The sequence below is a fragment of the Podarcis raffonei genome, chromosome 2 (genome assembly GCF_027172205.1).
Source record: "Podarcis raffonei isolate rPodRaf1 chromosome 2, rPodRaf1.pri, whole genome shotgun sequence".
NCBI lineage: Eukaryota > Metazoa > Chordata > Lepidosauria > Squamata > Lacertidae > Podarcis > Podarcis raffonei.
In genome coordinates, this window is record NC_070603.1 from 2849709 (window position 1) to 2870720 (window position 21012).

General features: G+C 48.0%; 1 protein-coding gene across 4 annotated transcripts in view; it reads left to right on the forward strand.

The window, feature by feature from the left end:
- Nucleotides 1-21012, forward strand: part of ITGA5 (integrin subunit alpha 5) — a 69656-nt gene that overhangs the window by 10998 nt on the left and 37646 nt on the right. For 2 of the 4 annotated variants that reach the window (XM_053370183.1, XM_053370191.1), the window contains exon 2: nt 11998-12131. In XM_053370183.1, the coding sequence (XP_053226158.1) occupies nt 11998-12131 (134 nt within the window). Of the gene's footprint in view, nt 1-11997; nt 12132-20128; nt 20233-21012 lie in introns of all 4 variants that reach the window. The other 2 variants (XM_053370201.1, XM_053370210.1) reach the window with 2 other exon arrangements.

Consider the following 21012-nt stretch of genomic DNA (forward strand, 5'->3'; position numbering starts at 1 on the left):
ACCAGGGAAGAGAAGCAGCGGAAGAAGAATGGAAAAAATTTAAGAACTATTTAAAGAAATATTATAAAATTAATGAAAGTTAAAATGATGTTGGATTAGAAAATAAATGGTTACTATTGGTAATGGATAAGATAAGGAGAATAAGTAAGATCAAACTAAGTTAAATTAAGGGAAGATTTGCTGAATAAATGATTAGAAATTGGAATACAGAAAAGGGAGGCACAAGGAAGTTGGGGAAGTAAGGTACAAGAAAATAAGATCTGAAATTGTACTTGTTTTTTGTTGTTGTTGTGTTTATTGTATTGTATTGTATTGTTTTGTTTTTGTTGTTATAAAAAAAGCTTTAATAAAAAATTAATTAAAAAAAAAGAAACTGGGATACAAAAGCTAGGAGCCATATGGCTCCCGGGACCTGGATTGCGGGTGCTAAAACAGAATGTTTAGTTACCATTTGTGAGTGTGTGTGTGTGTGTGTGTGTGTGTGTGTATGGGGATTTCTTTTTTAAAGACAGATAGCAGTATTTTTATTTTTTGCTGCTGGATGATTCAGGGGGTCTGCAGGGTAGAGTAGCAGCAAAAGATTAATCTTTTACTACTGCGCTACCCCCCAAAAAAGCTGATTTGAGTGGCAGTGCGGCAGCAGCAAAAAACAAAGACTTGTCTTTTGCTGCTGCGCTACGGGTGAATCAGCTGTTTTGCGGGGTAGCGCAGTAGCAAAAGATGTGTCTTTTGCTGCTGCACTACCCTGCAGACCCCTTGAATCACCTGCCCAGGCAGGTGGAGATGCTAGGTGCCAGCCAGTCGCAAAATGCAACTACCGCTCGGCTAATTTTGAATGCTGATTATTGCCACCCAGAGGGGCTACAGTGCATCAACTTAAAACCCAGACCATTTGTGATATGAAAAGTTACAGGAATTCAGCAGTAGGGTGCACAGATTGGAAATTAAATGTGTCCTGAAACCTTTGCAAGCACAGTATTGAAAGCAGGTCCATGTGGTCAACCCAATATAGCACTGTGGACACAAAGCATCGTGAATGTGCAATAAAAAGGGTTTCCAGAGGAGACCTTTGTCCTGCACAATTACGGTTAAGTTATTGAGTGTCAAAAGCCCTTAACAACTTGGGACCACTTTACCTACGGGATCGCCTTGCCTTACATGGACCCATTTGACCACTTCCATCAGTGGAACTGGCACTATGACAGGTGCCACATAATCCCCGTTCCACATTTGTAAGAACTCAATTCTTTACCGTGGCAGCGCCTGCATTTTGGAGCTCCCTGCCTATTGAGACCAAGCAAGCGCCTTCAGTGTCCTCTTTTTGGCACCTGCTAAAAACATTCCTGCTTGGACAAGCCTACCCAGATGCTTAGGAAGTTGGGGCAATTTTAATTTGATGTAGTATTTTAACTTTGTATGTTTTAAAGTGTGGCTGTACATTTTTTCTGGATTTTACTATTTTACCTTTTGTAAAATGTTTTGAGGGGGTTTTCTTTGCAATCAAGCAGTGTATTTATGAAATAAATTAATTGCAAAGCACTGTGCACAACATTGATGAGACTTGTTTCTGAGATACTATACTCCATCTTAAGGAGAGCAAGACACGGATGGGTTGTTTGGAGTAGATTTTGGGGGCTGCCCAAGAGCAGATGGGATGGGACTAGGGAAATCCAGTGGTACCAAAGGTGCAGTAAAGAGCGGTGGCTGAAGCAGAGGGGTCTTTTGCAGGGCAGTTTAAAGTAACAGAGGGGAGAAGTGACTGTCACATTGGTGTTGGTGGCATCCAGCCCCACTGCAGAAAGTCTGGCTAATGTGGTTGAGTGACTCCCTTCCTCTGATTCAAGGGGGAGAACCCTTCAGAGTTGGCAGGGGGTGGAGAGAAGAGAGCTTTGATGGCTTTCTGTCTGCTCCTGGTTTAGTCTAGAGCCAGCTTTCCTCTTTGCTCATCAGCCAGGGGTGTGCCCCTCCCTCCCTTGCTCAGCTGGCAGGACCCCAGACGGCACCAGGCCAGAGGCAGCTTTGAGGCCCCCCCCCTCTCTCTCCAGTTGAGTTTGAGGAACGCAGGGTCCCTGGTTGATGTGTTGAGAGACCAGGAAAGGTAGTGACACTTACAGTAAGGTTCTTAAGTCTTGTGCAGATCACCTTTACTAAGTGTGGGTGGATGTTATTGAAAGTTTCATGGACATTTTGGAAGAGGTGCAGCAGCTTGGATGAAACAGTTCTCACTGACTGCTTCTTCAACACATTTCTGGAAAGGAAAGGAAATAAGGAGGTTTATTGTTTTAGATGTTGCCATCAAAGAAGGGACATTAATCAGTGTCCATTTCCAGGAAAGGCTGCCGTAATGGAATGAAAATGGTCTAGGCTGCTGCTCCAATTCTATCACAGAAATGTAGGAAGCTTCCTTGTACTGTCCCATCTAGCTCAATACTGTTTACTCTGACTGGCAGTGGCTCTCCACACTTTCAGGTGTGGGGCATTCCCAGTGCTGACTGGAGTTGCTGAGGATCCATCCTGGGACCTTCTGCATGCTAAGCAGATACTGTACTGCAAAACTATGGCCCGGTGTATCCTTGATGCTTCTTGCATGCCTGCGACGTGCTCACACTCTGGCTCCACCCTGACAAACAGAACTGCTGCAACAGGCAGGACTTGTGGAGAGGCAGTATCTCTTCTGCCTCTCAAGAGACTCCTCAGCTGCGGCCGAAGGTCAGCCTGCATGGGAGGTCAGGAAAGGACCTCTTCCTGACCCCTGTCCATTGGCTGACCTCTCCCACTTCAGCCCCTGACCTCTGCCACCCATTCTCATCTTCTTGGCTCAGCCTTGTGACAGCTTCTGTATTTTTTTCGGTGCCAAATGTCTGTGGCTGTTTTCTCCATCTATGCTCACCAGCCCCAACTGACTTCTTTGGAGGGACCCAAAGGATGACTTGGCAATGGCTGGGCTCACAATGCTAATCATGCCGGTGAGATTTCAGTTGCTCTGGAATCAGACCCCTTCTGTTGCCTCTTAAAAGGGCTCTCCATGGCAAACCCAGCTTGACTTGCTCAGTGTCTGGATTGGCTGCAAAGGGCTTAGGTCCACGCTTGGATGCCATCGTCTCCGGGGACCATGGGAACAGCAGCACCCATATCCATTTATTTATTTATTTACACAGTGCCACCAGCGCTTGACAAACTCAAGCAAAAAGGCAGCTCTCTTCCCCTTAAGGAGCTTACATTCTGATTCATAGGATTGTCGAGTTGGAGGGGATCCCAAGGGCCAACTCCTTGCAATGCAGGAATCTCAGCTAAAGCAACCATGGCGTATGGCCATCCAATCTCTGCTTAAAAACCTCCCAACGACGGGGAGTCCACCACCTTCCAAGGAAGTCTTTTCCATTCTTGAAAAAGTTCTTACTGTCAGACAGTTCTTTCCAATGATTAGTCGGAAGCTCCTTTCTTTCAACTTGAAGCCATTGGTGCAAGTCCTACCCTCCAGGGAAGGAGAAAACAAGCTTGCTCCATCTTCCATGGAACAGCCATGGAGATATTTGAAGATGGCTATTATATCTCCTCTCAATCTCCCCTTTTCCAGCTCCCTCAACCATTCCTCATAAGGCTCTGTTTCCAGACCCTTGATCATCTTGGTCGCCCTCCTCTGCACACGGTTCAGCTTGTCAATATCCTTCTTAAATTGCGGCACCCACAACTGGACACAGTATTCCAGATGTGGTTGACCAAAGCAGAACAGAGCAGGGCAAGGGCGAGGAAGTTGGGGCCCTCCAGACTACAGCTCCCATCACCCACGACCACTGGCCTTGCTTGCTGGGGCTGATGGGTGTTGGAAGCTGGGCAGTCCTTACCGTTACAGTGAACAAGTTGCTTCCTCAGGTGACAGGTGCTGGGGGGGGGCACAGCAGATTCCTGCACAGGCTCTGTTGAACAGTGGCAAGCAGGGCAGACCAAGATCAGAAGGAAGAGGAGGTGGCGGGCAGCAGAGCTGTGGAGAGATGCACATCTGTGAAAGATCCAACTTTGTGGCCACAGGGTCATGATATATGTGCCAGTACAAGCTGACCCTTATTAGCTTCATCTCCTCAGATTTGTGAAACAGATGGAGAATTGAGAAGGTGGTACATATACACAGGCCAGCTCACTGAGGAATTCTCCTTTAGGAACAGACGATGCCAGTCTTCTACAAAATCAGACCATTGGTCACCCTGATTTCTGCCAAGCTGTGCATAGGATTCCATGGGTCATGGCTCTCAACCAGGGCCTGCGCTCCTTTGGAGAATTGAAGATGTGATGGAGACTGTCATAGCTCTAAGCTATATCTAGCACAGTACTGTCTACAACAGCCTTTCCCAACCCTACCAGGAGATGCTGGGGATAAAATTTGCCGGGGAATCAAACCTTTGCACTCTTCCCACTGAGCAGTGTCCCTGCATCTTCCTTTTTACAGCTCCAGCCTAGCATAATCCACATTCCTTTTCCCAGGGAGACGGATGTGGAGTGCCAGCTTGGGTTGCTGCCTCCATTATCATCATCAAAGGCCTCAGAGCGGGACCAGCTGCCTCTCCAGCAGGTTGCAGATTAACCAGCCCTGCTTATTGTTGGCTATTGATTCACCCACCTGAAAATAGAGGCTGCCTTCAGAGGTCTAGGGAATGGCCATGGCCTGAGGGCTGGTGCAGCCCCAGACTGTCAGATTTGTTTGGACTCCTGGCATTTGACCAAATGGTCCCCAGCAGGAACATGCAGCAGGAAAGGAAGGCAGAGCCACTATCAGATTTATTTCCCCCTTCAGTTGGCTGCCTACGTATGCTTCTTGACCCTCCTTTAATAGTGAATCCTGTATATTGGAAGCCACTAGAATCCTATCTACCTGCACAAAGCTGGCAGCGTGTGTTGCATACGTTGCTAGAAGGTTGTCTTTTTGCCTTCTGGTTTATTAAGAGGCAGGAGCAAAGGACTCTGTGCCTTTAATGACCAAGGCCAGTGTGGTTCTTTCTCCAGCAGCTGGCCCATGGGTCATTGCCCCTGCACCCCATTGTCTCTGCAGCCAGGCTGCAGCCAGCCCACCTGTGGCTCACGGCACCTGTAGTTCTGAGACGAGATCTCCAGATATGCAGTCCTTATCTAGGTTTGAGCCCTTCAGCCATCATGCCTCACCTGTGCAGTAGCCTTGAAAGCATGTTGCAACAAAACTCACCCACAGCACTGAGTCAGCAGGGTGAGGAACAGATTCATTGTTTTTCCTCTGTTGACAGCAATCTGTGTGTTGCACAGGGATAGAGGGGAAATGGGGGTGGGTGGGATGGGAAAATCTTGCAATGCAAGGGGTGCAATCTATCTCTCTCTCACACACACACCACTCTATATTTCAGAAACTTGTTTGTTTGCAGTGCGTTTGGATACCACTTGAGCTACTGTAACCAACTTTTGCATTACAGTTCCCAAGAGCAAGAAACAGGTTGTCAACTGCATCTGGATACAGCTGGGCACCATTTTGAATGAAGATAAGGGACTGAACCTTTAGAAAATGCCACTGATTTAAAAACTGGCCTGACTTCTTTGGTTTCTTAGAATTCTTAGACCATGCTGGACACAAGGTGCTACATTTGTGTGGTGGAGAGAGTGAGAGAGATTTCTATGCCAAGCTCAGATGCTTACATGTTGAGCACAGTGGTAATCGACCACAGCAGTAGTCAGCTAGGAAGGTTTCTGCTATTGCCAATTCTGCTTTTGTGTGTTGCTGCTGGACATTTCAGACAATGTGTCTTGCATTTCATGGCCTTTTGGCTTCACCATTTATCAGTTTTGCTCTCTTCCATACTCACACATATATGTCCCTGCCAGTTGAGAGTAATACCTTATGCATTTAATGACACATGGCTTTGGTCCACAAAAGCTCATGCCACAATCAATCTGTTAAGTCTTTGAAGGTTGCTGCAAGATTGCGTTGCATGTTGGCTGGGGCTGATGAAAGTTGGGAGTCCGACAATATGTGGAGAGCCACAGGTTTCATATCCCAGAAGCCTCTGCAATGTGCAGAAGATCCTTGATAGATGTTCAGAGGTTTCATGCCCCATGTGTTTCCTCTTGAGGCTTTGTTGTTGTTGTTGTTGTTGTTAACAGCTGCAACATCACAGTTTCCTCTTCCTCTTGAATCAAGATATTTTGACTGAGCTGGAAGTTTGAAGGCAAAGAGAATGAGGGACTTGATTTGGGCCTGCAAAAAGTTAAATCTACCAGGACAGTGGTGAAGCTAGGATGCTGACGGGGGGGGGGCCTGTACTGCTTCTTGGAGGGCAGAAGGTTACCCCATCAGGCCAGAAATGGTTAGCCACCCCAGCTCTGGGTCTTGGTCCTCTAGGTTATGTCTGAGCCACAAGGCACTTTGCTTGCTTCCTGTTGACTGTAGTTGCGTGCCTCTCTAGATGTTGCTGGACTACAACTCCCATCTCCCCTGGCTATTGGTCATGCTTTCTGGGACTGCTGAGAGTTGTACTTCAGCAACACCTGGAAGGCCAAAGGTTCTCCACACTTGATAGAAAGGCTTTGTAAGTAGAGCTCACTGGGGAAAAGAGACAGTTTTAGCTGAAAGTCTCAAATGTTCTGCCTGGGACCTGGCATGTCTGCAGTGGAAGGAAATTCCATAGCAAGGGTGCTGCCAGCGAGTGTGATGCTCATGCAAGCTGTTTTGGGCCCAGGTGTCGTACAAAATGCATGTGCTAAAGGTCATTGTTGCAAGTGTGTGTGTGTGTGTGTTGATTCAGCCAACACCAATCTTGTTTGAGCTATTCTTCAAGTGTGTGTGTCTGTACATGCACACACATACACACCCCTTAGACTGGATTATGTGGTCAGAAAGGCAGCATTGCTCTGACAACACATAAGGGAGAGAGTAGTCTCTCAGGAATGTGAGACCTGAGCCTTTCAGTGCCTTTATAAATCTACAAACAGCACCTTGAATTGTGTCAAGAAGGCAGTCTGGGAACTTATGTGGATGTTGCAGCAGTGTTGCAGGTGCATTGCCAGATCTCTTTGTAAGCAAACTGCTTTTCCGTGGGTGGCTCCTCGTGCCCTGTTAACACACAATATAAAATGTCCTGCTTCTGAATACCAGTTGCTGAAAACTGCAGGATGGAACCTTTCGCCCACCCCTGCAGATTGCCACATAGATCAGGTAACACAGAGAGCAGGGGTAGCCCATATTCTGGCCATTCAGATGTTGTTGGACAACAATTCCCCAACCCTGGCTGGGGCTTAAGGAAGTTAGAGCACAACATGTTGGCTATTCCAGATGTAGTCCATCCATTACCTGCCCAGCCTGTCTGGAGGGCCACAGATTCCCAATCCCTAAAGAAAGAAGTATCTGATCACTCAATGCAGCCTGATATTCCCAGCACTGCAAAATATTTACAGGCAGCTGCAGTGCCTGTGAGATTGGAGAGCAGGTGGCTTGTGAGCAGTACAGTGCTGAAGGAAACAAACAGTGCTATGTCTTATGCCCCCCCCCCTCTGGCTTCCTGAGGATGTGACAGGGTGACAGCCCCCAAAGGGTATTGTTGTGTCATTTGTTGGGAGGGAATGTTTTGTGTTTGTGTGTAGCAGACCAAACTGGTTCACACATGCAGCTACTTTGTTATCTTACCACTTGACAACACAATGACTTGTAACTGATGGGAATAAACAACGCTGTGTCATTTGAAATCTCTCTTTCCAACTGCTAAGAAGTAAGAACTCAAGAAAAGCCCAGCTGGATCAAGCCCAAGATGGGCATCTGGTCCAGTGTCTTGTTCCGGCGATGGCCAACTAGATGCCTTTGAGAAGCCTACAAGTTAGGACTGTTCAGTGCAACAGTCCTCTCCTCCCTTGTGATTCCCAGCTTCAAATAATGAAGACAGGAGGTAGCTAAACCTGTCCTCGGAGCTGTCCTGGATGTTTGCCCTCTGCCGGCTGACACCTCTTGACCCTGTTTTGTATGATCGATTCCCCACTCCCAGAAAAAGGATGGACTAACACAGGGGTCAGCAAACTTTTTCAGGAGGGGGGCGGTCCACTGTCCCTCAGACCTTGTGGGGGGCCGAACCCACTGCCTCCCGAAAGGCCCCCCCCCGCCTATGCCACTCACGCCGCAGCTGCTGACGCTTCCTCTTTCTCTGCGGGGTACAGAGCCCACACCACTGGCCTGGGCAGCAGAGGCAGCCTCCACACCGCTGCCGCTTCCTCCCGCTTGACCACCTTAGCGGGAAGGAAGGGGCGGCGCCCAGAGGCGTCCACAGCTTCTGATTGGCTGCAGTAGCTTCCTGCAGCCAATCAGAAGCCATGCCGCGTCCTGGAAGTCAGTATCTGCACAGTGAGGCCTCTGCGCCATGCCTGATAGGCACGGGGACTGACCGAGGGGGCAGCAGGGTCCGCAAGGTTTGCGGGCTGGATTAACAAGCCTGGTGGGCTGTATCTGGCCTGGGCTTTAGATTGACAACCTCTGGACTAACATATCCCAATGCTTATTTTGGTGCTGAGAGGATAAAAAGGAGCAGGTTCTGCAAACAGAGATTAGATAAAGGCCTTCCTACCTACCTGTGAAAATATCACCAGAGAGGCTAGTTGAGGAAGGGAAGAATCAAGTGTGTACCTAGCCATTATCCTCGGGTTCCCTGTTCCTCATGGGACTGCAACTTCATGGCAGGGGCAGATATTTCAAAAGGCATGTTTGCGTTGTAAATGCAACCCCCTTTAAAAGCCATTCTGCTCCAAAAAAAATCTGGCGACTATGTAAACTAGTGATCTGCAATACTTATCAACAGGATCATGGGTCATTACTCCCAGATGAATTAATCTGAAATAGCTAATACTGCTGGGGTCTGTACTCACAGACCCTACAGGCAAATCCCTGATAGAATTTGGGGTGAAATTATTGGATTTTGTGGGGCGTGGTTGAACAAATATACAAATGAACCAAGACAGACTTGAGAGAAAAAGTTCTGGAGTTGTTGGGACTGAACCAGTTTTATTACCCAGAGAAACTAAGTTGACAGTTGAAGACTGTGAAGCTCCTCAGTCATGATCTTCTTCCATTTTTTTTTTTTTTTTGTAATTTCCCCCCTCCAAAATCCACAGGAATTAGGGCCCATGACTTCACCCTCCTGATGTAATGAGCTCCAGTCTCTTTCTTATGCATTCCGTGAAAAAAACAACACCTTCCTTAGTTTGACTTACCGTTAGCTTTCTTTCGCTGATGTGTTGGGAGATTGAATTTTGATGTCCTTCATATTTTTTCCTGCAAAAATTGCCCTCACTGAAAACATATCCATGGATGCAGAACACAGGCGGCTTGTTCAAACATTACACTGAATGCAGGTACAAGCTGTCTCTGCACAAGTGTTTGTGTGGAAGGGCGAACACTTCCTGATTTGTACAGCTCAGCTATTTGTGTAAATGGCACACTTGTTGAATGTTACATGTGAATAACTACAGCCATACAACTCAACTATTGTGCACATAGATTGTACACTCGTTGAATGCAATGTGAAAATAGCCCTGGTTTTTGGTGCCTTTCAGTAGAGGTCTTAGCTCCCAGTGGGGTTGGTTTTCCTTTAGTAAAGAGAAGCCCCACACAGTGTATTAGTGTTTTCATCAAAACTCTGCAGACGTTCCCATTCAGTTTAGCATCTCCAGGTCTCAAGAGCTTATTGGCCAAGCCCCAACAACAGGACAAACCCACACTCCATGTTAGAAATCAGGGGTTGGCAACCTAAGGCCCGTGGGCAGGATGCGGCCCAATTGCCTTCTCAATCTGGCCCGCAGACAGTCCGGGAATCAGTGTGTTTTTACATGAGTAGAATGTGTCCTTTTATTTAAAATGCATCTCTGGGTTATTTGTGGGGCATAGGAATTCGTTCATATTTTTTTTCAAAATATAGTCCAGCCCTCCACATGGTCTGAGGGACAGTGGGCCGGCCCATGGCTGGAAAAGGTTGCTGACCCCTGTTAGAAATCATGAGATGCCTTCCCACCCACCCAAGTTTCTTTGGGTTTCCCCTCTTTCACAGCCAAGGTGGAACTTGAGCTGGGCAGATTCTCTTGTTAGCTTTCTCCATGGACATTTGGTTTGTCCTGTGGCTGCAGTTTGGCTTCTCCCTGCATGGACGCCTGCCAGGGAGAATGCTCAGCTGATTTTGTGGGGGTGGTTTGGGGGTAGAGGTGCCCCTGCTGTCTCTCCTTCCCTTTCATTCCTCCTTTGGTTCTCGAGGCAGGAGTGGTGTTGTTGTTTTTTAAATCATTCTGCTGGTTCTCACTGGTGTGAGTTTCTCCAGCAGACTTTGAAGTCGGGCTGGGAATCCTGGCAGGCTTCTCTTTATCCCAGTTACTTTGGTCTGGGCTACGAATCAGCAGCCGGCTCCCTGCAGAGATTCGAAAGGGGGGAGGTGGTTTTGGGTTCCCACCGATTCCCTCCTAGCAGTCGGATGAGTCTGGCAGGTTTGCAGCGCTGCGGATGTTCTCCTTGCTCTGTGCCACCCGCCCCCTCTGTTCTGATCTTGTGGGGCTCTTGCTGCCACTGCTGGGTATCTTAAGCTCTTTCCCAGGCCTCTTTCTGGGCCCCAGGAGGGGTGGCTTCACTGCCTGCTTGCAGCTGCTGAATTGTACACCTGGCTGCCTACACAAGGGCCCTTTGTCCTGCACCAGGGAGCTCTGAAGAGTGGGTGGGGGGTGGGGTAGGGTAGGGGAAAGGGAGACTAGGGAGGCTGCCAGGAGTTGGGGAACAAAATGGGAGAGAGGAACCTGGCATGGATATCGTTCCAGGCTAAATAAGCCGGAAGCAATAATTTGAGCCTGCAGGTAAAACAAACAGACCTGCTAGTGGGCTGGGGGCTCTCAGGAAGACCACTGAGATGCATCATTACAGAACACAAGGAGAAAGGCTACTAAGGAGTGGATTTCTCCTATCAGAACTGCCAGCAGCTCACAGTATTTCTTTACTGCAAGCCCACATTGTTCTGGACTCCAAAAACGTATCATTCCATCTATTCCCAGTGTTCAGGTTCAGGTGTGAGTGCCATTCCATTTGTAGCCAAAATGACACTGTCCTCCCAGGAGAGTGTTACAGGAATTTATGTAAAGGTTGTGGGGGGTTGCCCCTCCAGCAGACATAATACACACACACCCCATCTACCAAACTCACCACAATCACTCCTGCAAATGTCCCCGCAAAACACTTCATGACAGTTTTTTCCTATCTCTATTCAAAGGGCCTCCCGCTGCACATTAGCAAATCCAACAATTCACTGATAAATGTGTCTATGTACTGGCTCACTGGGAAAACTTTAGAAAGTCATATAAAGTCGCGCCAGTATGGATTTGCACCATTCCAACTTTGATCTGTGCAGGAAACGAATGGCTACCAAGGGGGGACTTATTATGGGATGTGAGCAGCCATAATCCCTCAAGCCTGAGACCAGGTACTCAGCAGCCACTTGCACAAGAGATCATCACTGGCAGGTGGGTGTCAGACAGGCAGTCATCCCATGGACAATGGCAAACCACCCAGGAATGGATTAGGAGTGTGATAACCTGACCAGAAAACCAGGAACTTGTAAATATTCCTACTGTATCACTTGATGGGTGTGTGGTGGTGGGTAAGGGAGGTTGGGGGCAAACCTGATGAACCGGTTTCTACCAGAAAACCCCTCACTGTTTGTGACGTATTTATGATGTATCTGTGATGTATGCATGATGCTTCACCTGAGTGTTCATGAGAAAAAGGGAAAACTTATAAGGAAACAGTGACAGCTGGAAGGGATTTTGCGGGGGCACAAAAAGGCAAGTTGTGGGGCTCCAATTTATGGGAGGGGAAAGTGGGCCCCAAAGGTAGAAACTCAATGAGCCTGAGGCAATCTGTGGGTAGCCCCTTTGGGAACAGGAGTTTAAGGGTAGGAGGAGCTTTGCCAGGCTCAAGGTGCATCTGGCTTAGACTCATCCTTTTGCTTCCTGCTCCCTTCCTTTCCACAGTGCCAGTGTCCTCGTGGGAGCACCCAAGGCCAACACAAGCCAGATGGACATTACAGAGGGGGGTGCTGTCTACTACTGTCCCTGGCCCCTTGGCGAGAGCAGCTGCATACCCATTGAATTTGACAGCAGCAAAGGTAAGCGGGATGTGTGGGGTTGGGAGGTGCCAGTGGTAAGAGCTGGCTGGCTACTTGCCCATCCTCACCCACCTCCAGTTTTTACTCTGATTTTCAGTCATCATCATCATCATCATAATTTATTTGTACCCTGCCCATCTGGCTGGGCTTCCCCAGCCACTCTGGGCGGCTTCCAACAAAGATTAAAAATACATTAAAATGTCACACATTAAAAACTTCCCTGAACAGGGCTGCCTTCAGATGTCTTCTAAATGTCAGGTAGTTGTTTATCTCTTTGACATCTAATGGGAGGGCATTCCACAAGGAGAGCACCACTACCAAAAAGGCCCTCTGCCTGGTTCCCTGTAGCTTTGCTTCTCGCAGTGAGGGAACCACTAGAAGGCCGTCGGCGCTGGACCTCTGTGTCCGGGCAGAACGGCTACTCCAGATTCCCCGAATTCCCACTTCTTCTTTCTTCCCTACTTAATTCAGAAAATAAAGGCAACTGTGTCAGTCTATAAGAGCAATTACAAAATCCATAGTAGGACAAACCCTCTATTAGGCCAACCAGAATTGCATGCAAGCTTTTGAGTTCCCCAGAACGCTTCATTGGCTTGGATGGTGAACAGGGGAATGCAGCCGGCTTCTGTTTATGGTCACAGTCTTAAGAGGTTTGTTAGACTGTGATCAGAGGTGCCTGCCCAAATTCCCCTTGTCAGAAACACCAAAGCCCAGCTCCATACTCAAATCAGGCAACTGCAGGGGCAGGGGAGTCTTTAAGCATAGAATCATAGAATCATAGAGTTGGAAGAGACCACAAGGGCCATCGAGTCCAACCCCCTGCCAAGCAGGAAACACCATCAGAGCACTCCTGACATATGGTTGTCAAGCCTCTGCTTAAAGACCTCCAAAGAAGGAGACTCCACCACACTCCTTGGCAGCAAATTCCACTGTCGAACAGCTCTTACTGTCAGGAAGTTCTTCCTAATGTTTAGGTGGAATCTTCTTTCTTGTAGTTTGGAACCATTGCTCCGTGTCCGCTTCTCTGGAGCAGCATAAAACAACCTTTCTCCCTCCTCTATGTGACATCCTTTTATATATTTGAACATGGCTATCATATCACCCCTTAACCTCCTCTTCTCCAGGCTAAACATGCCCAGCTCCCTTAGCCGTTCCTCATAAGGCATCGTTTCCAGGCCTTTGACCATTTTGGTTGCCCTCCTCTGGACACGTTCCAGTTTGTCAGTGTCCTTCTTGAACTGTGGCGCCCAGAACTGGACACAGTACTCCAGATGAGGTCTGACCAGAGCAGAATACAGTGGCACTATTACTTCCCTTGATCTAGATGCTATACTCCTATTGATGCAGCCCAGAATTGCATTGGCTTTTATAGCTGCCGTGTCACAGCATATGTGCTGCTGGGGTGCAAAGATCCGCCCAGCACCCCACAAGCGCTGCCATTGTGATCTTTGGTAAATGAGTGCATAAAGTCCTTTAGTGAAATAGTAGGCATACATTTTGGTAATACCTACGTATATATGTATTTTGTTTTTCTAGCTCAATCAAAATTATTTATTATTTCATAACAGGTAGATAGTTAAGAGCTTAGGCTGCTTCAGTGGTGGGTGCCTGGCAACCCCCAGAATTCTGCGCCCAGGTGCCCTGCACCCCTTGCACCCCCTGTGCAGGGATTCTTCATGAATTTATTTGCGAGTGTGTTGTCAGGGACCTGTGTATTCCTGACACATAGAGCTTATGAGTGTGAGAGTGCAGTCCTGGATTAAAGGCACAGGAGCCAAATCCTAGGGGCTAAGGTCCCTTTGCCCCCCCCCATTAAATATTTGAGGTTGATGGGCATTGCCATTCAAATGGTGTGTGTGCACCGTGACATGTGATCAGGACAGGCCTTACCTGCCCCCCCCAATATTTTATTCAAGTCACAGGGTAGAAGAGTCATGCAGTCCCTAGAGAGCTGGGGTGATGTTGTGGTTAGGAGAGTCAGACATTTGCAAATTAAAGCAACTGTGGTGAGCACCACACACACCTTGTAGCTAAGCACACACTGCAGGCTGTTTGACTGACTACAACAGGAGCAGCAGGGAGAAAGGGGGAGTGCCTCTGTGGCAGCATGGGCATCCACGGGGGTCAACCCCTGGATTAAAGTGTTGGACCCAAGTTCTGATGAGACCCAAGTTCTAAGTTCCCCTGCAGCCGTGAAGGCAAATGTGGATGATCAAAGGAAGTTGCCTTACACCAAGTCAGACCAGTGCTCCATCTAGCTTCAGTATTCTCTATCTCAGGGTTTCTCCAATTGTTGTTTTTTTGGACTACAATTCCCATGATCCCTGACCACTGGTCCTGATAGCTAGAGATGATGGGACTTGTAGTCCAACAGTAGCTGGAGACCTAGGTTTGGGAAACCCTGATCTAAACCGATTCTCTAGGTTTTTGGGTAGGACTGTTCCCCAGCTCAACTTGGAGGCACTAGGGATGGAGCCTAAGACCTTTTCCATCAAGAGCATGCGCGCTACCTTCGAACAGCTTCCCTTCCGCACAGCTGGGTAAGCTAGGCTGATGATAGGCTGGTCACTGTCTCTCAACCCATCCCACCTCACAGGGTTGTTGTGGGGGGGGGGAGAATGGTGTACTGTGAACTTCTGCAGGAAGGTTGGAGTGAAAATACAACAAAAACACAGAACTAATCTTGAATAAAGAGATCAAAAGCCGCCCACAGGCGGAGTAAAGTGCAAATGTTGACAGTTCAAAGGCATTCTGTGTTGTGGGAGAAGGAACGGGTCCAAACCAGGGGTCAGCAAACTTTTTCAGCAGTGGGCCAGTCCACTGACCCTCAGACCTTGTGGGGGGCCGGACTATATTGGGGGGGGGATGAATGAATTCCTATGCCCCACAAATAACCCAGAGATGCATTTTAAATAAAAGGACTCATTCTACTCATGTAAAAACACATGCTGATTCCTGGACCGTCTGCCAGCTGGATTTAGAAGGCGATTGGGCCAGATCCGGCCCCAGGCCTTAGTTTTCCTACCCATGGTCTAAGCTGCCCCCACCCCTGTAACTTTGTGGCTCAGAAAGGCCTGGACTTCAGTTGGCCTGGCCTGGCCTGGGGCTTTCCTGTCTGGCCGCATGGCTCTGTATTGACTTGGCTGGTCCCCAGTGGCCGTGGGCCAGAGAGAGTTTCCTTGGCTCAGCTGAGAACAAGAGATCAGATTCCAGCTAGAGAGCCAAACAGGCCATTGCTCAGGGAGCCCTACTTCTGCGTAGGCCTGAATCTGGGGAACTACTCTCCAGGTGGCTGGTAAAATCTTGGGTACTGGTGTGCTGAGAGCAAGAGAGAACAATACTTTTCTTTTTTAATCCTCCCATCAGTGAGCATTTTATTTCCACAGAGGTTTCTTGTTTTCAGGCAGAATTGCTGAAAGCAAAAAAATGAGTCATTACAAGGATACTAATTTCTGGAGCTTTTAAATTGAATACTTCCTCCCTCCCCAGAAACTACAAGTAGGGCAATGTAAAAAAAATGAGCTAGAAAATCTACAGCTGAGCTGGGGAACCTGTGCCCCCTCCAGATGTTGTTGGACTCCAACTCCCATCAGCCCCTGTCAGCACGGCCAGCCGTCAAGGATGCTGGGAACTGCAGTCCAGCAACTTCTGGAAGCCACAGGTCCACCAGCCCTTGTCTAGGGCAACTGATTGGTAAGGCCTTTTGTTTTCCTACACAGTCTTCTCAGAAGTAAATCTCAGTGAGGTAAATGAAGCCTATGCTCAAGTACCTGAGTATGCAGGATAGCTCTTAATGAGACTTTTAATCTGGGGGTCATGGGTTTGAGCCCCGTGCTGAGCAAAGAGATTCCTGCATTGCAGCAGGTTGGACTAGATGACCCTGGTGGTCCTTTCCCAGCTCTACGATTCTATAGTTCTGTTGAACTGCAGCCCTGATATCCATATTGGGAGCCCATATAATCCTTGGAAGGCGAAGAACTTTGTTAACTGAATAAGCAAAATGGATTGAATGTCTTATAAGAAAGAGTAAGGGTTGCAGGTTCGGTGACAAAAACACAGGCCAAATTCTTATATATACAGTATGTCATGGCATTTTGAGATATGTGTTCCTGGGTTTGATCTCATGCCCATTTGGGATGAGGGAGGGCTATGCTGCCGAGCCTGTTTTGTTTTGAACTGCATTCACAAACGAAACAAAAGTATCACAGCAGCTGTCAAAGTAGCGCTGGAAAGATTCCTGTTGTAGGGACTCCTTGTTTCATGTTTTGTTTATTACTGTTTTATTCCCTGCCTCTTTCCTCCGTGAAGCTGAAGCACAGTGCCGTCCCCCCACCCCAATGATCTGATCTTTGCAACAGTCCTGTGAGAGGCCATAGTTAGCTCACGGTCAGCCATGGCCAGGTAGGGCTTTGAGTCCGGGCTTCCTCAGACCTGATCCATTGCACACTAGCAACACGAAACGCTCCACCCTCCTGGCTTACTGTGAGCGGGAGGGTGGCGGCTGAGGGGCAGAGCCAAGGTCCCTGGTTCAGTCCCTAATATCCAGACAGGAGTAGTCCTGGAGAGTCACTGCCTGCCAGTGTAGGCACTACAGTCACACTTCAGGTTGAAGTAGCTTCAGGTTGAGCATTTTCAGGTTGCGCTCCACGGCAACCCAGAAGTAACGGAACGTGTTACTTCCGGGTTTTGCCTCTCACGCATGTGCAGACGCTCAAAATGACATCACGTGCATGCACAGAAGTGGTGAATCACGACCCGCGCCTGCGCAGACGCAGGTTACATTCGCTTCAGGATGTGAACAGGGCTCCGGAACGGATCCCGTTCGCATTCAGAGGTACCACTGTACTGAGCTAGGTAGACCCAACAGTCTGACACAGTCTATGGTAGCTTCCCATGTTGTGGCTTCCTCATGTGTCTATGGAGTAAAACAGATTTTTGAAAACTTACTTTCTTGAGGGAATCCTTTCCACATCTGTTTCCCAGCTGAGGACTCCTTGCACATTGCAAAGGCTTGTGGGTAATGGTCTGGGGCTCTCTCTTAGGAGCACTGGTCAGCCTGTTCTCTCTCATCGCGGCCCCTGCTTCCTTCGGGCTCTGAGTTGCAGGAAGATCAAGCATGGCAAGGAAGCGCGTCTGCCATTGCCAATCATCTTCTCACTGCGGAAACCTTGAGAGGCATCCAAGGCACCTCAGAGTTTCCTGGACTGGAGTTTGAAGAACCACTGGAGTGGAGATCGCACCATTAGGGAGGGTTGTGGGGCCTAAGTGGTTTTTGACTAACAAGAACAACCTCCCCCCTCCCTGGTCCTGCCCTCCTCCTCCTCTTCCAGTCTCCTCTTCCCCACCAGATGGGAACAATGGGAAATCTTGAAGGGGAAAATGGGCAGCAGTGCTATGTTATGAAATATTTTCTCTTTCTGAATAAACAGGGGAGGAATTTCTGGAGCATTGTTCACAGTGGCGGTGTGGGATTTTTGAAATTGCAAACTGCAGGGATTGTTGATTTTTCAGGCAGTGATGTGAATTAAAGAAGGGTGGAGGGGCAGGCTGGAAATGCCCACGTGGAACCAAATTGTATTTTTGGCAGTTCCTTTAGTTTAGAGTAAATTGAGAGAGGGAGAGAATTGGAAATGCCCTTAATGGACGAGAAGTAGCTTGTGAGACTTGGCATTTGTTTTATACCTGGTCTTCTGGGGTCACTGCCTGACGGTTTCTTTTGCAAGAAAGGGATTAAGTGGTGCTCGTTCCTGCAAGATCTGAGGGTATTATCACTACATCCCATTGGATTGATATGAAGGGCCTTGTATGAACCAGAGCCAGTGGACTGGGGATGCCTCTTCTGGTCTGGATCAAAACCAAAGGCAACAACTGCTGGGAGAATAGCAAGCTCACAGCCTCAGGTCAGGCTGTTTCCCACAAGCTCCATCCCACCCCCTAAATGAAAACGGGAAGCCCTCTTCCCTCTTAGCACTCCACATGGATTTAGTACATTTTCTGCATAAGCTGCTGATCTGGACCTGATTGGAAAAAGTGGAGAAACATTCAGGGCTGTAGGGGGACAACCTTTCTGTGGGTGGGCAATTCTCTGCAGCAGGAGTGATGGCAGGATCCTGTCGCACCTGAGGCTGAGATGGGGCAGAATTTCTAGAATTTCCTAGGCTCTCCTCGGAGACCGGAGCCATGACTAGTGCAGGGGTGTATGGGCTGCCACATCTGAGGGTGACCACAAATCACCTTCATTTAGTTAGTTTCTGGCAGTTGCCTTGTGAAAGACAGTATTTGTTGTATTGGTTATGGTTTTTTATAGTCCCTCCTCCCAGTGCCGCCCAGTAAATATAAAAATACAATACAATATGCCAACAACATACATATTGCAATATGTTGGTTATTCTTATGCTTTATTTATGTATTTCAATTTTTTATATTAAGTTTTTATTTAGTTGATATCATGACCTATAAAACACAGAACCATTAACACTGATTTTCATGATTTAAATAAAAAGTAGTGTGTCCTGGCATGCAGTTTGGGAATTAACCAAATGGGGCAATGATCACATCTTCGGAAAACAGTGAAAAAGTGGAGATTTTGGAAGTGTTTGTGGTGGTGGGATGGAGCCAGAGAGGCAACAAGTCAAGTAGATGGGGAAGATATAGGAGGAGTAGAGGCTGAAGAGACCGGGAGCTGCAGTGCAGAAGGTCCCAGGTTCCTATCCCAGCATCTCCAGATAAGTCTGGGAAAGATTCCTTCCTTGTCTGAATTCCTGGATGGCCACTACCAGTCTGAGGACAATATCAGGGTAACAATAGTGCTTAGTGTTCAAAGTGCTTTGCGTTACCTTGAAATCTTTACAACATCCCTGTAAGGCAGGCCAGCATTGTTATTCCCAAAATTATAGAAAAGGGACAGGCTTCCAAGACTGAGAGACAGCAGTTCACCAACAGCCAACCAGCAAATTCACAGATCAGCTGAGAGTTGAACTGCTCATAGCTCATGTTCTGAACCATTATGTTCAAGTGCAGACTTGTGGGGCGTGATAGAAATGCAGTGCAGAACCACCGTGGTACGCGGCGCTTGCTGGGCCTGCTTGCCTTCCTCACTGGTCAAAGAACCAATGCTCTGACTTGGTATAAGGTGCCTTCCTATTTACTCTCCCACCAAGAGGCCAGGAATTCTCAAATCATATGCTGTGCTCTGAGAGGAGCTGAATTGTGCCTCGGTGGGGAAGGGGAAGGCTGTTTTTAAATGCGTCCATCAGTCTAGGCTTCTTGTTCTCACTCTCTTTCTCTGCCAATACAGTGGTACCTCCAGTTGGATCCTGAGGTTTCTGCAACCAGAGGGACCGCTTCCGCACATGCGTGTGTGGCAAAAACCCAGAAATATACTTTCGGGTTTGCCGCATACGTATCCCAAAGTTTACGTAAGTGGAGGGATACGTAAACGGAGGTACGACTGTAAGTGAGTAGCGGCATCAACTCAGTCTCCTCATATTGCTTTGCACCTGATGGATGCTGGGAATTCCCAGAAACATCCCCCTTGCCCCCAAAGAATGGTCAGGTCCCAGAATGCTGATGTGCCTGGGCAAAGGGGAGGTCAGGATACCTGGGGCCAATAGTCCTTGGGTTATCCCATAGAAAACACAGGAAAGCAGCATAGCAACATGGAAAGCTACCTTGTACTGAGTCAGATCATTAATCCATCTAGTTCAGTGTTGCTTACACTGATTGGCAGCAGCACTTCAGGGTTTCAGACAGGAGTCTTTTGCACCTAGGACTTTCTGCATGCAAGGCAGATGCTCTTGCCACCAAGCTACAATCCTTGTTCTAGGGGCTGACTGAAATGATAGTGTATATGATTTACATCATCTGTCTCTGCCCATCCACCTTCTTTCAACAGTGAGAGTAAAATTTTATCCAGAATGCTGGAAGGAAGCTGTGTCCCGGGTATCTGAAAGCCTTTGAGGAACACTGATCCAGACCCCTTTGTGTTCTCTGTCCAGCAGGATCCCGCATGGAGGACTTTAATGGGATGGTGGAGCAAATGGAGTTCAAATCGCTGCAGTGGTTTGGAGCCACAGTGCGGTCACATGGCAGCTCCATCCTGGTAAGAGCGGAGTCGTGGCATGAATTTGGCAAAGCCCATAAGCAATTGGTTGACCGGGGGAACCCGGACCATCTCCAGGTGGTCACAATTTTGCAGGAAAGATTTAAGCGCATACCAGAATTCTAGGTCTGCATATTGGAAATGGATTGAAGTGCTCTGTCACCCTAGCACAACAAATTTGCTTTTGGGAACTTTTTGCAGTTTGGGTCATGACAGAAAAGTGTGTTGAAAAATGTGTGATAAATGAATGAATAATGGGAAGATGTTTAAAAGACCCCACAAGAAGATCGAGATGAATGCTCATTGCCCTATAACCTCGCTGCAAACAAACCAGCATGAAGGTTCAATAAAGACCGGATATAATTTAGCCTTTGCATAAATGTTGTGGAAACACATCAGGATGAATGAGCAAATAGCTTGTCGCCAGGGTGGGGGGTGGGGCTCAGTAACAACAGCCCATGCCGGTTCAGGTTTTGTCTTTAGCTGCTTCTTTCTTCTCATCACAGGGCCCCTCTGCAGCATGGAAGCTGTGAGAGCTTCTGCCTCAGTGGCTTCTGGAGCTGCCATAGCTAAGTTCTAGGCACTCCTGGCTTGTGTGCTACACAGATGTGATCTATGTGCCTTCAGTGGCCCAAAGTCGCATGTTTCTTGAATATTTGATAACCAGGGCTAACGGTGCCTCTGTATTGGCACCGGTGAAACCAGATCCCTCTGAACTGGAGAGCGAAAACTGTCACTTTCCCAATTTTTCGCTGGGTTCTTTTAATTAAGGCTGCCATT